We start from the raw sequence: 23,639 nt of genomic DNA, 5'->3' as shown, positions 1-23,639 counted from the left end.
ACACATCAATGGAGAATAAAAGAAAATGATAAATAAATATATATATATATATATGTGTGTGTGTGTGTGTGTTTGATTTCTTCATCCTCAGCGGAGTATATTAAAGCAATCAGGAGTATTAAATGGTTACAGATATAAACGGCATAGACACAACATGCGTTAATTATATCGGTGGCATCATCTCCATAAAACTGTGTCGTTTATTGTTGTAACAGGTGGTGGGATGTTCTGTCGTTCGGTGTTATTATGTGGCTAATGTCTCAGCAGTGTAAAAGCGAATGGAACGGAGTATGTAAGTGACGTTAAATGAACTTAACAAACCTAGTTTAATCAACTATAAGCACATTATATATTAACTCTGACGAGTATTGCAATGTTTTCTCATTATACAGCCTTTCAAAATTCATATTTTAGTCTCTCTCTGTCTATCCTTCCCTCCTCCAGTAAGTTATGTCGCTTTGGCTATTTCTAGAAATATTCGAATAATAAATTCTCTTAGCAGCCACCTGTTACAACTGTCTATACTACAGTATCACCTGCGTGGCCACTAATTGGAATGCCTTTCTAGTAAAACTGCAGTAACTGACTATAATATTATTGTTGGTTGCAATTCACGCTCGGCTGATGACGTCATGTGTCACGTGACCAGTCTCGATAAATCAGCGTTATGTACTACTAATGTTTTTGTTGTTGTTCTTTCTGTTTTAATGTTCATTGTTGTAATTTTAGCTAGCTCATATACAGTATGAAAGAGAAGTAAGTGGGCATTAAAATACTTTGAAATTTTCTCTCTTAATAGGTACATCTTTATTTTCTTTCTCCTGATTGCGTTAATAAAAATGAAAAAAATAAAAATAAATGCCAAACTTTTCACGACTGTTTTAACTTCTGCTACTGTTGGCGCCACTGAGATAATTGCTGCAATGAACAGTTACTTCGCCACAGCTCATTAATTTTGTCAACTATGACCTTCAAAGTTTGCTAATAAAATGTAAAAAAGTAAATTCCGAATGTTTTCAGTCTGGAGCGTTTCATTTATTTCACCATTATACTGAAAAAAAAAAAGAACTTTTAAGTGTAAAGCATTATTTTATTACTACAATAACGAAAGATAGAATTGACATTTTTAAGACATTACGTTTTGCAATGCAACGAATAAAAATAAGCATAATTAAGTTTTGGCAAAACAATTCAATGCTATGATGAATGTTAAAAATTCTTTGAGACTTTTTGTAAAGTAATTTAAGTAAAAAAAAAAAAAGAAAAAAGAAAAGAAGAAGCTGATTTTATTTTTAACTTTAAAAACACGGAGATAACATTCCAATCTGAATGTATGCAGTTTCTCTTTCCTCTCTCTGAACACTATTAGCCAAAGCAAATGATGATTCTTGTTTGTATTATCTCCATGGCAACGTTTGCGAATTATATTTCCTGATAACTATGCACATTTATGAATGAATAAACTAACACAAAACACACACGAATAACAGAGTACCTGAACTCTTTTTTTATTATTTTTTTTTAGTCATCTCTTTCCAGATATACAAATTTACAAGGATGAAGTAGTGCCCCAATGGTGCATAGATGGTAGGTGGGTGTAGACAATATTACTACGGGGCTGCAAATGTATTTCACATATAGATAATAACAACATTTGTATTTGGTGATGTGCAGCATCTGCATGGTTAAAGAAATGAGGAGGCTATTAATAGTCTCGTACTGGAATCGTATACCATGTCCGCTAGTGGAAAGAATAAAACCTAAGATCCCATGAATATGAATGAAAAAAAAAAGGAATAAGGACAAAGAAAATATTTTCAAATAGGATTTTAGATTTCTGTTTATGTAAATAAGTAAAGCTGAACACGGTCATCAAATTAACAAGAATATGTGCAATGTCATAGAAATCCCCTTTTGATTTGAGTCATTTCTTTTCTATAATGTGATCGGAAGTGACGTTATAACAACAGCTTTTCTCACTAATGAAGACTTAAAAATATCTAAACATGTTTTTAAAAATATTAATTGCAAACCTTCGCAGCAGAGGGCAGCACCATATAATTGTAGATTTTGATTAACCATCCTGGCGACAAAATAAAAAAAAAAATGCTTTAAATGTCATTATTATCTGAAACATTAGCTCTACCATTTCAGAAAGTTACTATTTAGATGAGAAGAGTTTCAACTTATACTTAACGTAACTATATATAAATTTTAGTTAAGTGCAGCATTATGGACTTTGAATCTTCTTTTTATGCATTTGTGTAGGGATAAGGTTATTGAACTATTAAAGCTCTGACCATGGAAGGAGGGTAACAGCAATAGCCGAGCCTCAGTTAGAACTTCATTGGCTACAGCATTGCTATCCATTATCCTCCAAGGGTATTAATCACCGCCCTAGCTGATTAAAGGATTTTATTTTATGCATTTATACAGTTGTATCGAATTAAGAAAATGTAGATATGTAATATTGAATGGTGTTTACGGTTCTTACATTAATTTGGATTAAAATTTCAATAAAACTTAAATAAATATTTTATATACATTTATAATATTATATTATATCTTATTTTATAAATAAGATATACTAAGTCAATTAAAAATATTTTTAATTGATCTATTATGTCTTATTTAATACGATTTAATATACGATTAATGTATAAACACGGAAAATTTTGTATGCACGTATTATTTTTATAATGAATACGGAATAACAGAGTAATATAATAACGACATATTGCTCATAAAATTATTTATAAATATTTCAAATTATAATTAATTTAATTTATAGATTTTAATTAATATTTATAAAACATTTTTAAAAATTTTAACGTACAGTAATGCACGCATTTTGCTTTTAAAGTTGATAAAAATTAGTTCCAAAAACATCCATAATTTTTTTTGTTCTTATCAAAGAATATTTTGTTGTAAAATCATAGTTTTCAAAGATGTAATAAGATTGTCATCATTTAGTTCATGATACACAGTCCCTTCATCGTCCAGTTATTATTCAATTTGAATTTTGAGATCTAGTTGATGCATTCTAGCGACAGACAATTAACACGAGGGTTGGAAAAGGAGACAGCCTCAGATTATCAGTCAGAAAGTTGCTTAATGATGCAAGGAGATTTCTATCCCATCAGGATAAACTGCCTCAAAGTAATGGGATATTAAAACATTAAAATATAGTGTAATTTGAAGCAGTTTATCGACAAATAAACAGGCGATATTTTAAATCTCACTAATATTTTACATAATAATTAAAGTGAGAGAAAGCGATCATGTTTCTCTATTGCTAAGGCATCTCATGTAGCAAAACAGCATTGAGCAAACATTTGAATTCATAAGGAACCGTTATTTCTTCTGGGTACAACATAGAACCACCTTTTATAACAGGATCATGCCATCAAGGTCGTGCAAGTAAAATACGCACAAAGTACACACGTGCACGCACATTAGCAAAGTGTGATACAACGCTATTGACAAATATCGGTCGACTTGTAAATCATCAGGCTGATGGAACAGTTTTTGCAAACACATCTGTTCTTATATGGCACGTGATTGTATTTATAAGCTCTGAGTACGATGTTTATTTGTGAATACTTAATATTATAATTATACTGATCAATAGACGTATATTTTAATGTTATTTGGAAAAGAATTCTCCTATAAATCCAAATTTGTAAGCTGTGTATATTTATATCTTAGTAACCGAGTTTTGTGCAAAACATTGTTTGCATTTTAACGAGTTCTCTTATAAAATTGTTAAACCGAGATTGAACTTCGTATGCTCGAAATTGGAATGATGAACGGGGAAAAAATGAAACTGTGGGTGAATAGAATTACTTAAATCGATCATCCTTAACTATAAACCAGCAAACTCAAATATCATACAATGATATGTTCAGTTGACCGTACAGCATAATTCACATTGATCATATGGCAAAATCCTAATATGGGACAGCTACTGTGCGACCACAGATGCAAGACCCCTCGACACTTGTGTGCATACCAGAAGAAAGAGAATCCATGCCGATAATAGGGTAATCAATGCGTTTCGTGAGATGAGTGTTTATTCTTATACAGTGGCGGCCGGTGAAAATTTTAAGTGGGGGTGCTGCATATACAAAAAAAAAAAACTTTTTTTTCCTAATCAGTAACGAATTTATTAATAAATAAATTTACATATTAAAAATTGCTTATAAAAATATTTCATCCTCACCACGAACAAACACCAATAATAAAAGTTTCGTATCGATAGCAATGACAAGTGCAAACGAATATCGGCGTTAGATCGCAGTGTATTAGTTTCGTGTAACGATAATTGAAATAAAAAGATAATTCTTTTCATATTTTCAACAGCAACACTCGTCATAATTCAGTCTTGTATCTATAATAAATAAATAAGTATATGCTATTTTAACAAAATAAAATAAGATTTACAAAAAATAGTTCACCACGTACACGCAAACGTTTCATATCTCACAGAAATAAGGCGCGTAAGCATACTAAAAATACACTTCCGTGTGAGCAGTTACAGTTGGGAATGACATAACGTGCAATGATAAGGACAAACGAATATCGGCGTTAGATCTCAGTGCATCTGTTTCGTAATCTAAAGCGTTAATCGAACAATTTCAATTATTAACTATTCAATCAATGTCAAAACATAAGCTGTAACCTTTAACATGTTGTACTGCATTTATATAATGTTGTAAGCATTGTTATTATTTATAAACACAAACAAAAATTAATTTTTTCCTTGGGGGTGCTGTAGTGTCGCAGTGCTTATGTACGGGCCGCCACTGTTCTTATACATTCGAAAATTAGATTTTCTTTTATGAAAATTCTAGTTTTCAAAGTGGTATCTATTTTGCTTGTAGAGCAGTTGGAATGACTTAAATCGATTCTTTATGAATTTTACGTATAAAGCACGTGATTTCGTGTCGAAAAGAATAAGGAGATGTACGATTTCGGCACCAGCACGAAATCGTACATCTCCTTATTCCTTTATCCCCTTCAACATGAATTGACTCTTCTTGGCAATCTGCCAGCCAGGGTTCTCGCATCTGTGGCCGGACAGTAAGTGAATAGAAAGGCTAATAACGAACCCTAGCTGAAAGTCCTTAAGAGGCTTATCGTAAGTTTCTTGCAAGGAGACTTAAACAATTTAGTTATGGCACTGGATAAACTTTTTTTTTTTCCGCGTTGTATAAAGTGACTAGAATTTAAAGTTATTTATAACCTGCAAAATTCGAAACGCTGGATAATCGTGAGAAGACAGCAAAGGAACAAATGCTAAAGACACAAAACGTTCCTTATAGTTAGGCACAGAGGTGCGGTTTTTACAGGGTGGAGTGGGGAAGAAAGATCCCTCAAACCCCAAAGGTCAGGAAGTAATGCAAACGCCACCCAAAATTTAAAAGGAAAATCATACGAAAAATTAAAATTATTACAAATATAATTTAATTCTATTAATTCAGTTATCCTTTAATTATTAAAATACTTGTTAAATTATTAGAACTAATTATAATAATTAAAAGTTTCTTATTTTTAATGTAATCAGTGCACATTTAAATTCAATATACATTTGTAGTATACATGCATAATTCATTTTTTCGGAGCAAGTATACGTACAGTACTTTCAATCAGAAATCCATAAAAATACAATCTCGATCAATTGGTGATTAGAAAATCATTTCATATTTGTGAATCCTGTTGCTTCGTCCAAAATATGTTTCAAAACTATGCTTAATGTATTTGCCTAAGTTTCATTTTTTGTCCATAAAAATCTATTTTATTGTTTTATTCTTATATGCAATATAGAACTTCAGAAATAATTTAGTTGAGATAATTAAAATAATATTTTGAAGAGAAAGCCTACTTTTTTATACATTTTTTTTTCAATTAAATTATTTTTTGGTTTACATTCTGTTTCTTTCAATTTATATTATACACCGCAGCGATCCTAGTGGTGACTCACAAAACAAGGTTTGAACAGAAACATATGGAGATATAAAATAAATAATTAATGAATAAATAAAATAATAATAATTAACTTTGCCTTAAATTTATATTTTAAACTATGCTGCAATCTCTTGGTTCACTAATAAAACAAAAAGAAACGATTTTTATCTGTAGAAATAGAAGTAAAACTACTTCAAATTTTCTTCTTTATAGTAATATAAACGTTCTTATATGGAAGTCTGAATACCACTACCCAATCACAAAGGAATATGCTAATTCAAAGTATTCCCACAATGAAGACAAATCCTGCTTATATAGCAAAGCTCAGCTGCTAATTGGTGGAACATGATCTCAACTAACTTATAACTAATGGAAGACATTTTGCCTTTTGAGACAAGATAATCTGTTAGTATGATGAAGTATATTATGTAAATAGTCTCTGAGACCATTGCTTATGATTAAATAATGCTTAGTTAAGGTTTCTACTATTACGATCCGCGTTAAAATATTCATTTCTCATATTACTCTATAAGAGAATATTTATACTCCATTTGTTCTATCTATAGATGATTTTAAAATAACATTCCAGCTTATCTAACCCTAATGAAAAGACCTAGTGTTATTGTACATTCAATGTCGTTAAATACAGACAAGTTCCTACCTATGAAACTGTTCAATATCATACTTTTTTTTCATAACTACATCTGTAAACGAAATAAATAATCGTTTTTTACAAAATAACAAAAAATAAAACAATAAAATAATAGCTGCACTGTAAATGTAAAATCAAAATTAACTTTTGGCGTAATTTAAATGATTATTCGGCGTCTGTTCCCCACATAGCACCTTTTCACTTTAACAGTTCCAGAAAAAAAGAACATCCAATCACATTGAGGTAGCTGCCATATTGAAATTCACAGTGTTCACTGGCGAATGGCAATGCTCGAAGTCCCGCGTGAGATGGGTACGCGTTCTTACACAAACACGTACGACAGATGGCTAACGGAAGCGGAAAAACGCAGAGCAGACGACAGATCGGAAGAAGGAAATGCGTTATTTACAGTAAGATGATAAAATGTAAATAATCTCTCATTTCTTTACGTCATTCTCTGGATATCACTTCCGACTTCTTTCTGATCGATAAAAGTGGAATTATTCCTCACAGTATGGTGTCTAACATGAAGAAACTCTTGGTTCGATTTTCGTCCTATAATGAAATGAGACGATTATATGAATAACGTGCACAAGTATACGTACATTAAAAGTAAATTAATTAACGAAAAAAAAATACAATAAAATAAAAATAAATCATCACGAAATCGGTTATCGTTAACAGAGAATAAAATTTCCGAACCTTTTGGCACCATACCATAAATTCGTCGAACGTTACTACTCCATCTTGATTAGCATCGATTTGCTGTAAGAAAAAGTGTAGTAATTAAAATAACCAGTAACATAATAAAATCCAATTTATGGTTATTAATGATTGTATTCAATAACTTTTAACGCAGTTAAACTGTTATAAAGTTGTACCCTCAGTAAAATTACGATGGGCTTCATTCGTATTTTATATAAAAGCATTATAAAATTAAATAAATTCATAACAGAAATAAAATAAAACAATATATAAATAAATAAAATAAAAACAAATACAAATGTTTAAATTTAATGTATTTATGTTATAAATAGAAATATAAACATCAGTAAATATAAACAAACAAATTATAACATATTGAAAATATTCACTAATTATGTAAATAATATATATATTATAGAATAAATAACTAAAATGCAATAATAATAATAATAATAATAATAATAATAATAATAATAATAAATACAATGTGAAGAAACAGCATTTCATTTTACACATTTATATATAAAGAAACAGATGGTCTCGATTTATTTCATTTCCAGAGGCGTGTGATGCAATATTGTGATGTTCTTGTCTTTCTTGTGTTGCGCTTGTAATTATCTTGTGGTATATAGTTTGAGGTACTTTCGTTATTATATTATACTTGCTGTGGGCGGTAGGAATTAGATTAGTGTGTCTTGGTGTGGTGCTGTTGTTATATTAGCCGCCATATGGACACAACATGGATTAAATTTAGATATCTCTAGACGACACTTCGCACGCAACGGCAGAGGTTGTTTTTGATGTTCCAAAAGAAACGTTTCTGATATCATCACGACAAAATTAAATCGGTGTTACGTAGGCTCTGTAGTATGTAGCGAGTATTGAAAGATCGCTGCTGGTTCGCCGAAATGTTATTAACAAGATGCTGCTGTGGGAAGAAGTGAAGATTCTTTAAGATGTTTTTTTTTTTTTAGTTTGTCTTTAATGTCACTGAATTTTATATTTAATGAGAACATGCGACAATTTCTATGCTGTAATATTAACACACCGATTTTGTAATTTTTCTACAAAACCTAAAATAAAAATTATATTAAATTAAATGTAAAAGTAAACTAAATAAAAATTTTGTAAACTAAAATAACAAAGTTAGCTAATTTATTCTTTTATGTTTTCGAAATAAATAAGTAAAATAAAATAAAATAATTAATTAAATAATTTTATGAGACATTATATTTGAATTGAAGAGTTCTTTCAAATTTTTAAAACCAATTTAATGATGTATTATTCTAATTCTATACACGAAAATGCAGTGATATTTTTATTTATATTACATAATTATATCTATTAGATATGCTACTGAAAGACAACTCTTCAAATCATAAAGTTGGCCAGTAAAATTTGCAGATAAAAGCGGCACACTGTGCATTTTTCCCCGAGAAGTTATTGTTACTGAGCTGTATAAATAATATTAATATAATATGTGAAAATAATAGTAGGATAAATAACAATTATCGTATTGACTTTTATGCTCTCCAGCGAAACAGATATTTCTTCTTTACAGAGAATATATCACATCACCTTCGCTAACAGCGAATGTGATTAATAAACATGCCGCTCACAAAATAACTGGCGTCGTACTGTCCGTTATTGCTTCTTTTCTTTCTTGTTTATTTCATAAATCAATATGTTTATTTAGGAATTCTATAAATTAGTTTGAAAATGAGATATAAACATTGCTTAAGTTGTAGGGGAGGCAATGCTAATGAATACAGTTATCATGTAATCCAAGCGTGACCAACTTCATTCTATACGAGGGCAAATATATGATGAGTGGTAGCGTCACGGGCCGCACACTTTTAGACAGAACTTAAATAAAAATAAACTCTGCAATTTTTCAAGGCAATAGTTATATGTATTGAATTACTATATTTGTAAAATCATTTTACTACCGGGAGAACAACATAAAATACTTGATTGATTTAAATATAAGTTGTTGAATTAAATGTAATTATATATTTCTGTTTTTTTTTTACATGTGACACGACTTAATGAGAACACTGTGGGCGTTCATGTGCGGCAACAAGGTCATCAAAGTCGATTTTCAACGATGATGACGATATTCGTAACAAATTCTGAAGGTGGTCATCAGTCAGTCTGCTTCATTTAACCGCCCTCATAGTTGAGAAAGTGCATTCTCATATGGATGTGCTTCCAAACATAGATGCAATTCTCAAGCTGAAATCACTCAATGCAGGATATTTTCCCCTTGGTACTAGTTTCCAAAAGTCAATGCCTATCCTCATCCTTGACTGGAAAAAGGGGTCACTTTGATGGTCACACAACTCCAATAGAATAGTGTCATGCTGCTCTGAAATGTCGCATTTCATTGGTTTGTTAAATAATGTCAGTTGTGGCCGCATGCCACTGAAGTCAGAAAATCGCTTACTGAATTGCTCCAAAAGTTGGGCTAGCATTGGCACAGAAAACTAAAGTCAATGTCATGGCTCTCCTCTTTCAACTCCCTGCAGGAAGGGAAATGTACCAAGTTTCCTCTGACTAGGGTGAGTTTAAAAACTTTCAGTCGACTTATGAACCCATCTAGGTGTCCAACTAAATCTGAGATTCTTTGGTTACGTCCCTGTAACTTCACGTTGAGTTCATTCATGTGGTGTGTGATGTCTGTTAGAAAGGCGAGTAAGCTGTTAAAATGAGGATTTTTGTGATTAGTTCTTTGTTTGTCTTCTCGTGTTCCTCTAAAAACTGTTTTATTTCCTTTCTCAAAGCAAAAAACCGTTTCAAACAGTTCCCTCTGCCAACGTACTTCTGTGTACAACATTAAATCGTCATATTCTGCCTACATTTCTGTTACAAAAGAAACTTGCGGTGTGTCACGGCTCGATTTCCGTCCTTAATTAGATTCGCACACTTCATTACAGGTTTCATAACATCCTTTATCTGCAGAATTTTACCACACAGAGCCTCCTGGTGTATAATGCAGTGCAATACAGGGCAATTGATTCCCGCCTTCCTTAGTAAGCCAACTAAGCCTGTTTGAGTACCACGCATTGATTTGGCGCCATCTGTCACAATAACTGTGAGATTGTTGATGTCACCAGTACCCAGGGCCGTCGCCAGATTAGATCGCGCCCTGAGGCAAACAAATGTCGTCCCTGATGGATTATAAGACAAAAATATAAGAAAATCTGTTTCTGTGGGAAGGACATCTCACATGTGATTCATTAGTTGGTGCCCTTTTTATCCCAGTTGTCTCTAATTGCAGTATTTGTTGAGAAATATATTACACAGCCTGCAAATGTCTCTGTACCTTATTCAGTGATATAATAAAACTACTTGTTTTATTAAGTCACTGCGGTAAACAACAAAACAACTGTTTTGTTGTTCATCGCAGGGAGCGAGTTACTATCGCCCCGACGTTCGTTTAAATTAATTCTTTTTTTTTTCTTAATAATGATTTCATGCGTTAATGCATGCATTTCATGCATAGCCGAAAATTGTCACGTACCCCGTGAAGACCTTTCACGTACCCGCGGGGGTACGCCTACCGCACTTTGAGAAACCATGATCTAAGTGGGTTCTAAAATGTTTTGTTTTAGTACGTATGACTATAATTTTTTTATTATTAAAATATAATAAGAACATAAACTAAACTAAACGCCGTATATTTGTAAAATATCTTGTTTGCCGTAATACGGCGCCTACCGCAGTATGGCTGAACGAGCTCCCTTATTAAGCGGCACCGTGAGGCAGGCTGCCTCTTTGCTACACCGTGTCGATGGTACAGCCAGTACCATTTAAAACCTTCATAACTGCATCATAAATGCCTTGACCGTTGGCTGTGTTATGTAATGACTCTAATACTAGTAGCTCTTTTCGTTAATAACAAAGTCTTTGGAAACAGCTCGAATGAATAATTAGAAGCTGAGTTTTATCTGTTATGTCAATTCCAGAGTCAATGAGAAGTAAGCTGAATCTGTAATAACACTTTTTAATTTATTTAATATGTGAAAACCTATTTCCTCGATTCTTTTTTTGTTACAGTTTGTTTTGATAGTGGGACGCTTTCAAACTCACAGGCAATTTTATCTTCCCCAAATGCACGTGCCATTTTCCGAAAAGAGTGTTTTACAAATTCACCATCAGATAATGATTTTTTTTTTTTTTTTTTTTTTGCTTTTGCTATCTCTGCACCTACAACAAACGATGCCAAGAGTGAGTTTTTTTGTATTGACGTTGGTTTAGGAAAAATAGATTTCTGAGCACTAACCTTTCTCTTCAAATTACGTACAATTTTAGTATGTACTTGTCCAACATATTCTTAGTATTTAGGGTCATGGTGCTATATGTAGTGGAGTTTGAGGTGATATTCCTTGTGCACAGACAATACTTGCAAACACACAAGGCACTGTGGTTTGTTGTCGTTATTGTTTATAAACAGAAATTCATTTCCCCATTTTTCCTGAAATGACCCGTTTTCTTCACAGATCTTACGTTTCTTACTCATAGTACACAAAGGCTGAAGTAACTGACCAGGGGACACAAACTGCAACAATAACACTGTTAACTGTGAAACTGATCACTGTAACCAGAGCAGAGGAAGTGACTTTCAATGATGCTTTACTCTGGAGCGCATAGAAATCTAAAACTCCCACTACTACAACTCGCACAGAGAAGCAGTAGATTTTATAAATTGAGTAATCTTTTTAAAGCAATTTTGATTCCGTGTTGTTATTAATTGGTTTCCGTCATCAGAAATAAAATATAACTAGTATATCAATCAGAAAATCTGCGGTGGAAACCAATAGCTAAATTGATAATACATATAATTTAATATAGTTTTTATCCTGCCGCGGATCGCACAAAATCACGTTGCGGGCGCATGCGGCTCGCGGGTCTGCTGTTGGTCACCTATGATGTAAAAAATTACAGTCATTAAAATGTTCGATTTAAAAGAAAAAAAAAATCCAAATGAAGTATATTTTGTTTCTTCTTTCAAGAACCAATAATTTGATACTTTATAAAAACTGGAATATATAGCAATAATATGTTATTCTAAAAATAAATAATTAAAACATTATTCAATATTACACTATATGGTAACCTAAGGAATTAATTATTTTCAAATAATTGCATTTAATTTTACTTTTTAAAAATATTGATATATATTTAAAGGTTAAATACACCGTTAAGTAAACTGTATCGATAGATTGTATAAAACCACATGAAAATTTGGATGTAGTTGAAGCCAGATCTCTACAGCCACATCTTGCCATCAAAAAACTGCAAGAAAACCTACTATTGGTTGAAAAATGGTTAGCCAAATGGAGACTGCAAGTGAATCCCCAGAAGAGCATAGCCATGCCATTCGCCAGAAGACCGATGCTTCCTAAAGGGAACATCTTCATGTTTAACACAAAAATCCCGTGGCAAACAGAAGTCAAATACCTTGGTGTACTACTGGATAGAAGGCTCACTTTTCAGCTGCCATATCAATGCTCTCTGTGTAAAGACATCAAAAGCCCTTGCTCAACTCTATCCTCTAATCAACAGGAACAGTAAGCTAAACACCAGAATCAAATTATTTATCTACAAACTGATGGTTCTTCCTATGCTCACTTACGCTTCTCCGCCTTGTAGCCATACCGCTGATACCAACATTCTAAAGTTACAAAGTGTGCAAAATACGTCTACGAATGATCCTAAACGCTTCATGGTTCGTAAGAAATGTGCAACTCCATCGGGACACAGATGTCCCCTATATTTACACTTTCCTGCAAACTATAGCAACAAAGTTCTTTTCAAAAGCATCTGTACACCCCAATAAATTGGTTCAACTAGCTGAAAATTACGAAGCAACAGATTACTTCAAACATAAAAGACCAAAAGCCATCTTAAACTCCAATTCTGATGTTTAACCTTCAAGCCCGCTCAGGGCGAGCAATTGGCTGATAAATTTTTCCACTCACTGTTTTCTTATCAGATAGCGGGGAGTATGAAAAGCATTTTGCTTATATCAAAAATGTTAATCGTTAATCGGATGAAGTTGAGGAGGAGAAGGTTTTCTGATTACGTGACGGATGTGTTTATTTTCTACTTCTAGGCACTGCGCTTTTTTAGGCTGTACTTCACCACTTATGGAGGCATTCCGTGAATCTTGCATTGCACTGGCTCTAACCCTGCCCCGTCTTCCCCTCTGCACGAAACGTGCATGACGTCAATGGTAGCATAGGCTCCATCCGATATGAGGACCAATGGTGGATGTATGGTTCTCAGGGAGATAGGAAATACAAGCTGAGCCAAGCGACTTCACAGTATTTTCCCACAACACTCATTAACTCTTACTCACAATCTTTGCTAGTAGACTACCTCAGTCTATAGAACTTTAACTTTTACTGGCTGGTCCCTAGACTTGCAGGATTTTATTTGCGTTTATACGCAAATCAATCAAAATGAACGTGCCCGATATAGAGGCCATCATAGACTCGCTCGATAAAGAGCTGGCACTTATCTTCATAAGGGGTGCTTAAGGGTCAAAGCTGTATAACTGAGAGGAGACCTCCACATAGCCTTTAAAGGAATGCGGAGAACCGACCAAGGCTTCTGACCTAATGTCCAATCCTCACCTTCTCGTGGTGCACCCTGTTGGGTATCTACTTTGATACTGAACGAACGAGGATGGGCTGGCAATTTGAGATTTAGCCGACCAAATTGTATTCTTATTGGTTAAACCAAAATAAAAAATGATGGTACAACATGACAAAATTTCATGCCGGCTGGGGCGTCGCCCGGTTAAACAAGGCCCCCGCTGTTTTCGCCAGGGAACCAGGGCGAACAGCGAAAAGTCAGCTACTGGAACAAATCTGAAAACAAACCCCAACTCAACATCACCAGAGTTAAGGATCGGTACTATCAACGTAAGAAGCCTGAATGGCAAAGAAATGGAGCTAGCTGAGGAATTAGATAAGTACCAGATCGACATAATAGGGGTGACTGAAACAAAAAAGACCAAAACTGGTGAGATCTTTCTGAGCAATAAATACAAAATGTTATATTCAGGCAATGACAATCAAGGAAAAGAAGGAGTAGCCATAGTATTCAACACAAAATACGAGGCTAATCTTCTTGAATGGCAGTCAGTCTCAAGTAGAGTAATGTGGGCAAATATGAGAATGGGGAACTGGACAATGAGACTTATTTGTGCCTATGGTCCCACAGAAGGTTCTACTAAGGTAGAAGTGGAGGAATTTTTTGAGGCTTTAGAAAAAGCAACTGACACAATGAAAAAGGAAAAGTTGGTCCTTGTTGGGGATCTAAATAGTAGAGTAGGAAATGATTGTGAGACATACAAAAATATTTTGGGAAAATTTGGAGAAAAGAGCAAAGCTAATAATAATGGCAAATATCTGTTGGATTTCTGCTCAGGACATGGACTGGTTATTACTAACACCATGTTCCAACATAAAAATGTGCACAAATTCACATGGAGAGAAGAGGCTAGGAATAAGAAAAGTCTCATTGACTATGTTATTGTTGATAGTGATGTTTTCTCCCTGGTGCAGGACACCAGAGTGTACAGAGAATTTGAAATTGGAAGTGATCACTATTTAGTCTTGAGCAGGATAAAATTGAATTTCATATTGAAAAGAATAACATGTAAGAAAGTTTTAAAGCGAATAAAAGTTGAGCAGCTCTCAGATGTAAACTGTAGACTAAAATACAGAAATATTATTGAAAAGAAAATGAAAGAGTTTGAGAACAGGAATCAAACCTTGGAGATTCAGTGGCAAACTCTGAAGGAAACATTGATTGATTCTGCCAGAGAGGCATGTGGTGAGGTTGTGTGCAAAGATAAAAAAATCAGAACTCCCTGGTGGACACAGGAAGTTAAAGAGGCAGTGAAGGAAAAGAAGAAAGCATATCAAAAGTTCCTGGCAAATAAGTCAGCTTTTACTCTTACAGAATACAGAGACAAATGTAAGAAAGCTAAACAGTGTGTAAAACTAGCTAAACAAAAGTCATGGGAGGACTTTGGCAAGAATATAGAAAATAAATATCAAGAAGGTGGCAAAATATTCTGGAGGTTGTTGAAGAAGCTTAGGAATGGAGGAAAGAGTGCTGTAAAAGGAATTAGAGATGATAAAGGTGAAATGAAAACAGGAGAAAAAGATATCCTTGAAGTATGGAGTAATTACTTTGAAAAACTGCTAAATGAAACAAGCAGTGATGACAGCACAGTGATAAAAAACACTGACCAGGCATGCAGTCAGGAATACATATCCATACTTGAAGTAGAAAAAGCCATCAAAGGCTTGAAATGTGGAAAGGCAGCAGGAGTAGATGATATTCGACCAGAAATGCTGAAGTATGGTGGTATAAGAGTCTTACAGTGGCTGCACTGCATAGTTCAGAAAGCCTGGACAGAGGGACGAATTCCCGATGATTGGAGTAGAGCTCTCATAGTACCCATATATAAAAAGGGAAATAAAACTGAATGTGAGAATTACAGAGGTATTTCCCTACTGAGTGTTCCTGGCAAGATCTATGCAAGTATACTTGAGAAACGGTTGAGAAGAATTGTGGAAGAAAAGCTTGGTGAAGAACAAGCTGGATTCAGGCCAAATAGAGGCTGTCAGGATCAGATCTTCACTTTACGACAAATAGTCGAGAAAGCATGGGAATATAACAAAGATCTGTATTTAAGTTTTGTCGATTTGGAAAAGGCATATGACAAGGTGCCAAGAGAGAAGCTATTCAATACGCTGCAGTTATATGGTGTCAATGGGGCATTATATCAAGCAATACTTAGTCTTTATTTGAGTTGTGAGTCAGCAGTTAGAATTGAAGGAAGTACAGGAAGATGGTTTAATGTTAAATCTGGTGTGAGACAAGGATGTACATTATCCCCTCTGTTATTCATTATCTATATGGATCACATTATGAAGGAATGTGGTATTAAACCTGATATCAAAATTGGAGATGTTAATGTCAGCTCTTTGCTTTATGCGGATGATGTTATACTTCTAAATAAATCCGCTACAAGTCTGCAAGATTCTCTGACTAAATTGAATAGCTGTTGTAATAGATATGGTATGAAGGTCAGCAATAAAAAGACAAAGACAATGAAAATAGGCAGAATCATTGAAAATGTCAACTGTGTTGTGAATGGAGAACCTGTGGAACAAGTAAAACATTTCAGCTACTTAGGCACAATTTTTACTGAAGATGGTAAACTAAATATAGAAATTGACAACAGAATCAGCAAAGCTGGTATCGTGGGAAGTCAATTGAATAAATTCATATGGAATAAGAAAGAAATTAGTCGGAACACTAAATTAGCTGTATACAAGACTGTGTTCAAACCAATTTTAACTTATGGATCTGAGAGCTGGGTCAGAAGTAAAACACTTGACCAAAGACTAGAGACCGCAGATATGAGAGTCCTGAGAAAGATTCGAGGCGTGAACAGATGGCATCAATGGCAATATCATATTAAAAATGAGGATATTAGGAAAGAACTTGACATTGTCAGCATCCAGAAATGCGTTAGCAGAGCTAATCTCAGATGGTATGGTCACTTAAATAGAATGGGAGAGGAAAGATTAGCAAAACAAGTGTTCTCTGCCAGGTTGGCAGGAAAACGACCCAGAGGAAGACCAAGATATAGGTGGATTGATACGGCACAAAGTGCCTTAGATGATAGAAATATAAGATCTGATAATGTTGGAGTCTTGACAAGTAACAGACTGATTTGGAGGAAAATTGTAGATAGGAAGTTAGTAATGATGTAATTTTTTCATGTAGTACTGTCATATCCTGTACACCCCTTGAGGGTACATGGCAGGAATTTGATGATGATGATGATGACTTATCTTCATAAACAAACTTCAAAAAAAGTTCAAGCTTAAATGGCCTGCAAGCATCATCGATCCTGACATCATCATTGACTCGCTCGATAAAGGGCTAGCATTCAGCTTCATAAAGAAGCCTCTTAAAAAATTCGAACTTGAATGGCCCGGCTTCCTAAATTTCTATTCCTTACCCGGGCAGATGATGAAAATGAAGACACTCCTCAAATGGAGGAAAAACTTAATCTAGTGGTCTTCGCCTCTACTCCCTCTGATCAAGGAGAGACCCACTTACGTAAGAAGCGCAAGACTCTCGCCTCGGAGCCAATAAATGATATTGGTATGGATGAAGATGCTCCCAATTCAGACTCCTCTGCCTCCCCCAATGAGCCAATAAATGATGTTGGCATGGATGAAGATGCTCCCAATCCAGACTCCTCTGCCTCCCCAAATGAGAAGGTGCCCCCAGTCATCCTAAGGGAAAAGCAGAGATGGAGCCTTAAGAACCATCATGGCTAACCTGCAGATAAACTATTCCACGGCCAAAAACATAGATGAAGGCATCAAAATTCAGCCCACCATGGTGACATACTACAGAAAATTAACAAAGGAAATAAACACCAGATGTATTCAGCATCACACCTTATCACTTACCTCGGAAAAAAATTTGAAAGTGGCTCCAAGGAGTTTCCGAAGATACTGACGGACCTCACCTTACGAGTCTTCAACTTATCCTCAACTTATCTACCTCCTATAAAGGTCAGCAGAATGTATAGATCAAACAAGACCCATATGCCTCTAGTTCTTGTGGAGATCCATAATGTTTACAAAATAAACATATACAATGTAAAGTCAATCTGTGGGCTTAAAATTACGCCAGAGCCACTGAGGAAAAGAATTTCTTCTGGGCAGTGCCACAGGTGCCAAAAATTTGGTCATGCCCAGAAGTTGTGCAAAGTTCAGTACAGATGTTTAAAATGTGGCGGGACCCACCCCACAAATACTTGTGTCAGGCCAAAAACCACCCCGGCTAAGTGCGCTAACTGCGGCGGCCCTCACCGTGTTAACTATAGAGGGTGTATTTACCACCCCAAAAACAGGCAGACAGAGCCAAACAGTCAATCTACCTCGTTATCTAAAACGTGAGCTCCAGAAGCTCATCAGTCTCCCACTAGTTCGAACAGGGAAACAGGTGCTCACCCATCATTAACTTAGTCCCCCAAGAAGATGAACCTTCAAAATCAAACAAGGACATATGCCGAAGTTGCCCGCTCCAAAAAGACAGTTCATTACCAGAATCTGCCTAATCCACATTCAAATATAACAGCCGTCATCACCTCTTCTTTTGGAATTATGATCAGGATTAGGTTATTAACTCAAATCCATCACTAAGTACTACAAAAAGGTTTTTACGGCAAACACAGTCCATTTTATCTGCACTCTCTGATGTATAAGATAAAACTCATCCCAGATTCTCTAAAGATTATTGCTTAGAATGCAAACGGTCTCGAAAACAAAATACTAGAAATCCAAGAATTCGATGAAAGATATAATCAGGATATATTATTAATTAATGAAACGCATCTGAGGCCTGCTGACAACCCCAAAATCAGAGGGAACCAGCTTTACAGAAATGACAGACTTGAATATAAAGGTGGTGGTACAGCCATCCTCATCAAAAACTACATCAACCATCAACTGTAGCCAACCCTACAACCACTAATCTCGAAATCACAGGTATTAATGTCATTACAAACTAAATAGGAAACCTAAAATTCTACGCAGCCTACAACCCACCATCAAAAACATTGCTGACCACAGATCTGGATGCCATCCTCAGAGTTAAAGGGCTGGTAATTATAGCTGGAGACTTACATGCAAAACATCCTACCTGGAGCAGTAAATCTATCAACAATAAGGCCACATCTCGTTTATCTACTCAAGTTCCAATTGCTCAGCTATGACTGGCCCCTCAGCACCAACTCATCACAGTCCGATTGAGTCCTCCGACGTCTTGGATATAGTTGTCTTCCAAAATGTTAAATTACAGTACAACCTGGAATCACTGAACGAATTATCTACTGACCACTACCCTATTCTGCTCCAACTGGGTAATCAGAAGGGACTGCTCCCTTCGCTTCACACTTCATACCTTGGGAAAAATTATCCAAATTGCTCCCAGACTGCATTACCCTGTTTCTCATATTAACTCCAGGGAAGAAGTCGAATCTGCAGTCAATAAATTTACTCATCAAATCAACGCAGCCTTATCATCTATCACCTCAAATTCAACTGCGTCTAAGCCTACACGACTACCAGAAGAAGATATCATGAACTTAATCAGAGAAAAAATAAGGCAAGAAAAAGATACCATAACACCAGGGCACCCCAAGAAAAAAAAATTCTCAACAAACTGAATAGTGCAGTGAGAGATGGACTTAAAGACCACAGAAACAAATTATGGGAAGATAAATTAGCCTCCATATCACCCGGTGATCAAACCATCTGGAAACTGCTGAGAAATATCAAAAACAAAAATAAATCTCTTCCCCCTCTCAAAAAAATTTAAAAAGTTAAAAATGTAGAAAATCAGTGCAGCCCTTCATAACCTAAACTTCAATCATATTTATAAAATTCACCGCCACGTCAGGCACGTGCTAAAACGGTCTGATACCTGTACCAACCAACTCACACCTACTTCTCCAGCTGAAATTTATGAAATTATACAGAATTTAAATAAAAAAGCTCCTGGGCCTGACAGCATTCCTAATAAGTTATTAAACTGCTGCCCTGAAAGGCCATTGTACATCTTACAACAATAATAAATGTCATGTTCAGATTCAAATACTTTCCCTCTGCATGGAAGTTGGCAGACGTGGTCCCTATTTATAAGCCTGGTAAGGATCCACAGCTGCCTCAAAGTTATCGTCCGATCAGTCTAATTTCTAATTTGGGCAAAATTGCAGAAAAAGTTATCCTTTCCAGAATTCAAGTCTCTGTAAATAAGTTAAATATCCTTCCTACGAACAGTTTGGCTTTCGCCAGTTTCACAGCACTACTCAACAAATCCATAGACTGAGTGAGTTCATTACCACAAGTTACAATTGGCAACAATATGCCGGAGCAGTTTTTCTTGACTTAGAAAAGGCATTCGACAAACTATGGCACTTTGGACTACTATACAAGCTGATTTTAGCCGGCATTCCATTAGATCTAGTGCAAATTATAAAGTCATTTCTTAGTGGCAGACGAATGCAAGTCAAACTAAATGATATATTATCTACCCAGCGACGAATCTAGGCAGGAGTACCTCAAGGGTCCCTACTGGCACCGATACTTATCTCGATTTATATGGCGGACATACCGCACAATCCAATGTCATGTATCATTGTCCCCTACGCTGACGACACAGCAATACTAGCCAGATCTCTTACACCGCACCTTGTCACCAAGAAACTGCAAGAAAACTTGCTGAAATTAGAGCACTGGTTCTCCAATTGGAGATTGCAATAAACTCTCAAAAGAGCACTGCCGTGCTTTTCACTAAAAATTCAGTATCTCCTAAAGAAGACATCTTCCTATTTAATATCAAAATTCCCTGGAAAGCAGAAGCCAAATATCTCGGTGTATTGTTGCTGGACAGAAGACTAACCTTCAGCCGACATACAAAAGCCTCGTGTACAAACATCAAAAGTCATAGCACAGTTCTACCCTCTTATCAACAGGAATAGTAAACTAGATACCAAAATCAAATTGCTCCTCTATCAGTTGATGATTCATCTCATTATTACTTATGCGTCCCCAGCCTGGAGCCACACTTCAAGCACAAATATCCTCAAACTGCAGAGAGTGCAAAACAAATGCCTACGCATGATTTCAAATGCGCCGTGGTATATCAGAGATGTTCAACTTCATTGGGACACAAATATCCCTTATGTCTACTCTTTCCTGCAATCTTTAGCAGTAAAGTTCTTCTCAAAATCGTCTTCACATCCAAATGAACTGGTTCAACAAGCAGCAAACTACGATGAATCGGATTTCTTCAAATATAGGAGACTTAAGGCCATCCTAGTTCCTAACAAGGATCTATAACTCGCACCCACTCGGGCAAAGCACTTAGCTCATAAACTTTCCCCTACACAGTAACCTTATGAGATAGCAAGGATTATAAAATAATTTTGCTTCACCCGTATAGACAGTAACGTATTACGGTTTTTTGCGGATGAAGTTGAGTTCTTGTACGAGATAACTTGATACGAAAACTCAAAATTGATGATAATTATCGAGCAGGCCAAATTCATTCAGACTCGGTAAGTATCGTTGATGTCTATTCGGATAGTTAGAAACCTGACATAAAAGAAGAGAAATATGAATAAATGTATCAGCAAATATTAAACAGCTTTCTAGTGTGCTCTTATAATTCCACAATACGCATGAACTTACATGGAAGACTCTGTCCACATGATCGTATGCTGAGTGCTCGTCAACTGCTGGAGCTGTGTAATGGCCTAACATATCATAGATGGCGCTAACAATGTTGAGCATTTCTTGTTTGGTGATGTAACCATCTCCGTTGATATCGTACAGACCAAATACCCATTTTAATTTTTCGGCAACTGTACCACGTGACAGACAAGAAAGCATGTTCAGGAATTGCTGTAAAACAACAAATGATTTTTTTAAGTATATAAATAATATATATACTATGTATATATTATATTTATATGGTATATATAATAGAATATAATATAAATAATGAAGTATATATAAGTAAATTTAGTTAGTTCATTAACACACTTTCCAACTTGACCACAATTTATGTTTTTAAATAACCGGCAAGAACTAGAACAGTAGTACGTGAATAAAAATGTTGAAGCTGATAAAGCAAAACGCCAATATTAAAAATAAATAGAAATAAAAATAAATCCTCGTAAAAATTCAAAATTATGGAATGATAAGTCAAAACTAAAAAAAAAAATTCTCTGTAGATTCCTACAAATTTATTTTCTAAATTAATTACATTACATAAATAAATAAATTAAACCAAAATTATTTTTCTCATCAGGAGAAAAATTGCTTGAAGTGACAGCAACTGATGTGAGAACAGACGTTGATCAATTAGATGTACTTGGACATTGCAGAATCTGAATGCAAATAGAGCTGTGGGATTGGATTGGGGTATTGGCTCGTATTTTAAGAGAATGCACAAGAGAAATGGAGATGCTTTGACTAGGTTGTTTAATTTAAGTCTGTATCAGCTGGAAAGTCCCAAGCATAAAGGGTACTTCTTTTTGCATAAAGGAGAGTCTAAGTCTGTGGTAGCAAATTATAGACCAATCGGTATCTCAGGAGTGGTTGTAAAAGTACTGGTCAAGATGGTCATCTCAAAAAGAGAATTCAGAAATGGGTGGATAAGAATATGATACTCTATGAGGGGACAGCATGGCTTTGTGAAGGGTTGGTCGTGCCTTATTAATCTACTAACTTTTTTTTTTATAATTAGTAACAACTGAGATGGATAAAGGAAATGGCTACGCAATGATTCTGCTGGATTTTGCAAAGGCGTTGGACAGAATACCACATTGAACTGTTACACAAACTGCAACAAATGGGGATGGATGTGAAACTGGTGATATGGATAAATGGGTGGCTGATAGATACCAAAAAGTAGTATATGGAGGAGCAGAATCCAGCTGACTAGTGTGTGCTGCAGGGCTCAATGCTTGGATCACTGCTATTTAATTTGTACATAATGATATAGGAAATTATTTGAAGGGAGATATTCAGTTGTTTGCTGATGATGCAAAGTTTGGTACGGCAATAGTTAATCAAGGTGATGTAGAGAACTTGCAGGACAATTGAAATAGGCTCTCAGTATGAGCAAAACATAATGGATGTCAATTTAATGTAGAAAAGTGTAAATTTTTGCTGGGATACAAAGATTACAAGTTGTATACCACATGGGGGGAACTGTACTCCTGGAAATTGATCAATCCAGGGACACGGATCTAGGGGTGGTAGTAGATAGTTGAAGATAGAGAGGGCATATTGCTAAAGTAGCCAAGGTGGCTTAATTGGTTATCGAAAAACATACACTAACAAACAGAAATAAGAGAGTTGTCATTCCAATTTATAAAGCCTTGATACGACCACATCTGGATTACTTTGCTCAGGTCTGGTCATCTAGGTCTCTTGGAGATGAGGAAGTGTTGGAGAGAATCCAGAGACGAGTGACCAAGATAGTGAATGGTTTGTGGAATGCTCTCTGTGAAGATAGATTGAGGGTTTGTGAATTGCAAAAGTTGGTTAACAGGCAAAAAAGGGGTGGGATATGATAGAAACATTTAAGTTACTTAAAGGAATTTATAGGATTGATGCAGAGGAAATGTTTCAGCACTTGGCTACAGGGGAAAGAACAATAGGTCATCGCTGGAAGTTGAATAAAGGTGTGG

The 23,639-nt window shown here is 35.1% G+C and overlaps 1 protein-coding gene across 4 annotated transcripts in view; it reads right to left on the bottom strand.

Annotated features, from left to right (window-relative positions):
* Positions 1-1,484: 1,484 nt before the first annotated feature.
* The window catches only part of LOC150106772 (calsenilin-like), an 82,992-nt gene continuing 60,837 nt past the window's right edge, over positions 1,485-23,639 (bottom strand). For 3 of the 4 annotated variants that reach the window (XM_090392688.1, XM_090392691.1, XM_090392689.1), the window contains exons 5-6: positions 21,631-21,843; positions 7,213-7,384 (exon numbers count right to left, since the gene is read on the bottom strand). In XM_090392688.1, coding sequence (XP_090248814.1) covers positions 7,241-7,384; positions 21,631-21,843 — 357 coding nt within the window. In that variant the 3' untranslated portion in view covers positions 7,213-7,240. Of the gene's footprint in view, positions 7,175-7,212; positions 7,385-21,630; positions 21,844-23,639 lie in introns of those variants that run through there. The other variant, XM_090392692.1, reaches the window with a different exon arrangement.

The sequence above is a fragment of the Typopeltis vanoorti genome, chromosome 5 (genome assembly GCF_054136105.1).
Source record: "Typopeltis vanoorti isolate ZY-2024b chromosome 5, IOZ_Tvanoo_1.0, whole genome shotgun sequence".
Lineage (NCBI taxonomy): Eukaryota > Metazoa > Arthropoda > Arachnida > Uropygi > Thelyphonidae > Typopeltis > Typopeltis vanoorti.
The sequence above is the reverse complement of the archived record's forward strand: the minus strand, read 5'-3'. Positions and strand labels throughout refer to the sequence as shown.